The following is a 5,035-nucleotide window of genomic DNA, read 5'->3' on the forward strand; positions in this document are numbered from 1 at the left end:
AGCAAGATTTGAGGTGCTGCACAGTCCCAAGGACCGCTGGATATAAGATTAAGCATAGAAACAACTGTCCTGGCAGTAAATTTGGCAACTGCTTCTCCATGAGTAGCAACACAACACACTCCACAGCCCAGCACTGCAACGGTGTCCTGCCCTCCCTGGTCACGTTCACTTAGCCTGCGAGATAGAGGTGCAATGGCCACATCAATGCCTGCACAGGCACCGTGATAGGATCTGCTACCCCTTGGGGTCTGCAGTCTGCACCTTCATCCCCAGAATAATCCTTTAAGCAATTTTGCGCAAAACCCTCATGAAAAAAGAGCCAGTGAGTGGCTGGCATTAGGAAAAAATAATAGGCTTTTTCCCCAGGGCAACCGGTTTGGGGCACTCCCCCCGCTGAACCTGTCCACACCTAGGGCTCCTGTACGGCAAGGACGGCTGGGGGTGATGGGTAAGTGTGCAGAACATTGCTCTGGGGCTGTAACTGCAGCACGGGATACTCCTGCAAGAGACAGAAGAGGTAAGGTAAGCAGTGGTCCCAAGGACAAGGAAGGTCGTGTCCACTCTAAGCCATCCTGTCCTATCCCATCCCACCCGAAGCCACCTCAGCCTTACAGCCCTCTCTCCTAGTGTGTGGAGATGCCTTCTGATGGCAGGCGCCCCATCAAGGTAGCAGTCCATCCCTCGCAGGCAGTAGTGATGCCCAGAGCAGGGGCTGTAGTAGCACTGGAAGAGCCCGCTCCCCGTCACGGTGTACACGGGCAGCCGGTGCAGCATGTCGGTGATCACCGCCCTCTCTGCAAGCAGAGGGATGGCGAGGGTAAAGGCAAGGAGGAGCAGCCAGCCCATCACTCGGAAGGATACCAGTGTGGCAGAGGCACAGCTACAGCTGGAGTACAGGGACAGACGGAGGGTAGTTACCAGATTGATTGAGGCAGGTGGGTTTCAAGGTGTACAACACAGGTATGCTGTGTAGGAAGGTCTCCATCCTTGTCTCCTGCAAGAAGCGATGGCAACCCTTGCTGGATTGCCATCCTTTCGCTGCGGAGCCTGAGGTGCCAGCGGAGCCTGAGGTGGCTCCAGTTTGGGGGGGCCATAGGGGGCTGGACTCTACCTTGGGTAGGAGAGGGAGGTAAGAGGAGTGCTTATTCCAGGCTGCGCTGTTGCAGGGACCTGTTCCCCAGGTGATATATTTGTCCTCTGTGACAAAAACTGGGTTGTACTTCTCTGCAACACAAAAGTGACAGGCAGGTGTGTCCGGTGATGCTGGGGGTGCAAAGGGATGGCCGGAGAGTCCCAACTGTTCCCTTTTTCCCCCGAAATGCAATGCCACAGGGACAGGGGTTATGTCAGAGGCGCTGCTCCTGCGGGCCATGTTAAGGATCTGTGATGGAGATGACACCCACCACTTCCAGCTCGTTGGTCACTCATCCCTGCCCACAGAGCCTTGGTCCCTGGGGGCTATGGGGTGCCAGGAGGGTGTCCTCTAGGCAGCACCTACGACCAGAGGGTATTTAGGGGCCACTGGGTGAGAGAAGCCTGGGGACCTGCAGACATCCCTGGGACAGGCTCAGTGCTGGGACAGGGATATGTGGCTGCTGAAAAGCCACAAGTGCAGATGCTGAGAGAGGGACTCTTTGTCACTGTGGTGGAGACACAGGATATAAAAGGGGAATGAACAGAGCTGCCAGCACTCTCAGCATCCTTGACCCCATGGGGATGTGCCCCATGTGACACAGGGGGACAGCTGGGACCTCAGTGGTACCTTTGGACCTGGCCAGCCAGTTCTTGAGCCAGTAGGCAGCAGGGTCGATGGTGTTCCTGGAGTACTCCTGCATTGCCGCCTTAATCAGCTGCTCAGGCTGACCTTGGCTCACCGGATTTTGCACCGGGGGCATTGTTAATCCCTGCAGACAGCAGAGAGTGGGGAGAGACACCCAGGCCATGCGGCAGCGTCTGCCTTTGTGGCCCTTGGGGCACAGAGTGAAGCCGATTACTGGGCAGGGTCTAATGCTGGAGACACAGCTGGAGATCCAAGCACCAAGCCTCCTTTCACAGTGGGTGGGCACAGGGGTCATAGCAGCACCTTGACCTTGATTAGCACAAGCTTCCCACTCAGCCAAAACTGGGGGACAGAGGATGGCTGAGCATCATTGGCTCCTCTCCCCCTGCATCCAGGGTGTCCTTAGGCATCCAGGCACTTTGCAGAGTGGGAGATGGGGTGGGTGCACTGGGACTGCCAGGTATGGGTCCAGCAGAGGTTGGGAAGGGAGTTACAGGACAAAACCGATGTCCTACAGCTGGCAAAGCCCAAGAGGGGAAGACAAGTTCCCTGGTTGCATGAGCCATTTCTGTCCCTGCACAGTGGTGACACCCTTCTCCGTGCCCTCTGCTGGCTCCATCATTATAATGCACATGCTAACGAGGCTGCAAGCGATGAGCCAGTTTGCAGTGTGCTTTGCATTAGAGCCTGTACGCTTGTTAGCCTGTGTGGGGAAAGCTGCATGTCCCACAGACACCCCCTGCAGTGGGGCCACGGCTCAGGGATCCCTCCTCCTCCAGGACCAGGGCTGGGAGGGTTTTTTTGGTGTCCAGATCTCTCCTCTGCCCTTCGCACGGTCCCCCTGGCATGGAATGCCTCACAGTCAGAACTCACCTGAGCCTGGGGGCTGTGCATTAGGGCAGCACTCAGAGCCACTCGACCTGCTCCCCATTGCCACTGTGTCACACAGCAGCCCTGGGCTGAGCCCTACCACTGCCTCAGTTTCCCCTTCCTCAGCAAATTGTGCCCCCTGTGCATTCTGAAACCTACTGATGGACAGGGCTGATGTGTGAGAGCTTGTGCTGATGATTGTCAGCCCTGAGATCCCAAAGCCACTGCGGGCTGCAGCTCCAGGGAACAAGAAACCAGTGAGCACAGGCCATGGGGTGTCAAACACTGTCCTAACCAGGGAGCACGATGTCCCCCAATACACACATGCAGTGAGGTGCCCCATGAGTCCCCACACCACCCCCCTGCCCAGCACTAAGCATCCACAGCTGGGTAGGGGTAGAAACCCCAAGGTTTCCTCCTCCCGTAGCACTTACCTGCGTCACAAACTTGTTTTCTTTCCAGAGCTGCTGTGGACCCTGCTCTTGGATGGTCTTTTTGACAGAGCGTGGTAGGCGGTAGGAGTTGGTATAAGTGCTGACAGGGGTCTCGTGTTTTTTGGAGAACGGGAACATGGTGCAGCAGCCCACCGGGATGGGAGACCCTGGAGTCCCAAAGGGTCCCGGGGATGCCCCACTGGATGAGCAGCGCTGTGTGGGCCTGGGGGTTTGCAGCCCTCACAGAAAAGGGAACGGTGCTGGTGCCACTGCTCTGCCAGCCCAGGGTGGTGCTTATGCCATGAGTGATGTCACAGCATTGAAGCAGGGGGATTTGATGGTTTTCTCTCAGTCCCATAGCTACGCTATGGTCCTAGCCTATGGCACAGCAACTGCTGCCAGCATCCCTCCATGGGCTGCAACCTCCTGGCTTTGTCCTGGCTCCAGACTTCCTCCCCTCCTGCAGGCAATTAACTTAACCATGGTAGGAAACAGTTTCAGCTCGTCCTAATCAAGATAATTTTATTTTAGGAAGTGCAGGAGCAGTGATTGTGGCTTTTCCAGTCCTTCTCTCCCGTATTCACCCTCTACACCAACCTGAAAGGAGGGTGTAGTGAGGTGAGGGTTGGTCTCTTCTCCCCGGTAACCAGCGATAGGACAAGAGGAAACGGTCTCAAGTTGCACCAGGGGAGGTTCAGGCTGGACATTAGAAAGAACTTCTTCACTGTTAGAGTCGTTAGGCATTGGAACAGGCTCCCCAGGGAGGTGGTGGAGTCACCGTCCCTGGAGATGTTCAAAAAACGTTTAGATGTGGTACTTCAAGATATGGTTTAGGGTGCATGGTGGCATTGGGTATACGGTTGGACTTGATCTTTAAGGTCTCTTCCAACCATAACGATTCTATATTTCCTTGGAAATCCTGCAGAAATCCAGCTGTGTGACCACATGACCACACCAGTGCAGCCAACACCTGGGGCAGAGCACCAGGTCCCGCTGTCCCAGCCTGCTGGCGCAGCCAGGGGAGTTATTGCCTGCTCTATCTGTCCTTTTTAATTAAAAACTGGGATTTAGGTGATCCTGTGCGGCTTATTTGCTTTTCCGTCCTGGGTGATGGGCTCTGCAGTCAGAGTGAGCAATCCTCATCCACCTCAGTGCAGAGAGGCAGCTGGGTTATGCCAGGGAGGGATTTGCATAAACTGAGTTTGCTTTTCCCCAAGCTGGGGAGTCGAGCAGAAATAGCTGCTCCTGCAGAAACCCTGCTCCAGCCTGGGTTGTCACACAGGGCCAACTCGGAGCCCTGCTCTGCTCCTGGCTCTGACCCCTCTGCTGCTATGTTTTTGGAGATGATGGGTGAAGACCCATGTCCATAGTGGCAAGGTGGATGCCGAGCCCTGCTGTGGTTGCTGCGGGTGATGGTGGGGCTGGGCAGCCTGGGGCACCTGAATGCCTCGAGGCAAACTCAACTAATGTGCTGGTAGAGATGAAATGAAGAAAACAAGCTGCCATTGATTTTCACACCCTGCTGGTCTCCGCTGAGCCAAACTTAAGGTCTCCATCAGCCTTCCCTCCTAGGAGCCAGTGGGAGGCTAGGAGGGAAGGGTGGACTTGGGGGTGCCTGCCCCATCCAGCTCCCTTGGAGCACCCCAAGGCACAGATTTGGGGAGCACTGCTCTGCAGACAGGTGGAGTCCAAGCCTCTCAGCTGGGAGGGGACTAATCCTGCACTGAACCGGCTACCAGCATGAGCCACTGGCACCCCTGATTTCAGTATCCGTCACTGTTGGGGCTCAGAGGAGACGGTGCAGTTCATACCCTCTTACCCCGGTTTGCTCCAATGAGAAAGGCTGGCAGGCTAGTTTTCATATGTATGCTTTTTAATATTGTTAATTGTTACACTACACACAACCAGTAACAATGATAAATACTGCAATGGAAATGTTAAAAAAAATATT

At 55.4% G+C, this 5,035-nt stretch overlaps 1 protein-coding gene across 1 annotated transcript; it reads right to left on the reverse strand.

Annotated features, from left to right (window-relative positions):
- Positions 1 to 409: 409 nt before the first annotated feature.
- LOC104167892 (spermatid-specific manchette-related protein 1-like) lies at positions 410 to 3,222 on the reverse strand. The gene is made up of 6 exons (XM_009708292.1): positions 3,085 to 3,222; positions 1,763 to 1,904; positions 1,112 to 1,224; positions 919 to 994; positions 613 to 794; positions 410 to 499 (listed from the first exon to the last, which is right to left on the reverse strand). The coding sequence occupies exons 1-6, from the start codon at positions 3,220 to 3,222 to the stop codon at positions 410 to 412; spliced, it is 741 nt and encodes a 246-aa protein (XP_009706594.1).
- Between the last annotated feature and the right edge of the window lie 1,813 nt (positions 3,223 to 5,035).

This window comes from Cariama cristata, unplaced genomic scaffold (assembly GCF_000690535.1).
Source record: "Cariama cristata isolate BGI_N322 unplaced genomic scaffold, ASM69053v1 scaffold36860, whole genome shotgun sequence".
NCBI classification, from domain to species: Eukaryota; Metazoa; Chordata; class Aves; order Cariamiformes; family Cariamidae; genus Cariama; species Cariama cristata.

What these genes read in the sequence shown, in the direction of transcription:
- LOC104167892 (XM_009708292.1), bottom strand. Translation starts at nt 3,222, where the DNA reads ATGTTCCCGTTCTCCAAAAAACACGAGACCCCTGTCAGCACTTATACC. An exon ending in AAAACAAGTTTGTGACGCAG is followed by an intron (nt 1,905 to 3,084) that starts GTAAGTGCTACG and finishes TGCTGTCTGCAG; the next exon opens with GGATTAACAATGCCCCCGGT. An exon ending in ACACACTAGGAGAGAGGGCT is followed by an intron (nt 500 to 612) that starts GTAAGGCTGAGG and finishes TGTCTCTTGCAG; the next exon opens with GAGTATCCCGTGCTGCAGTT.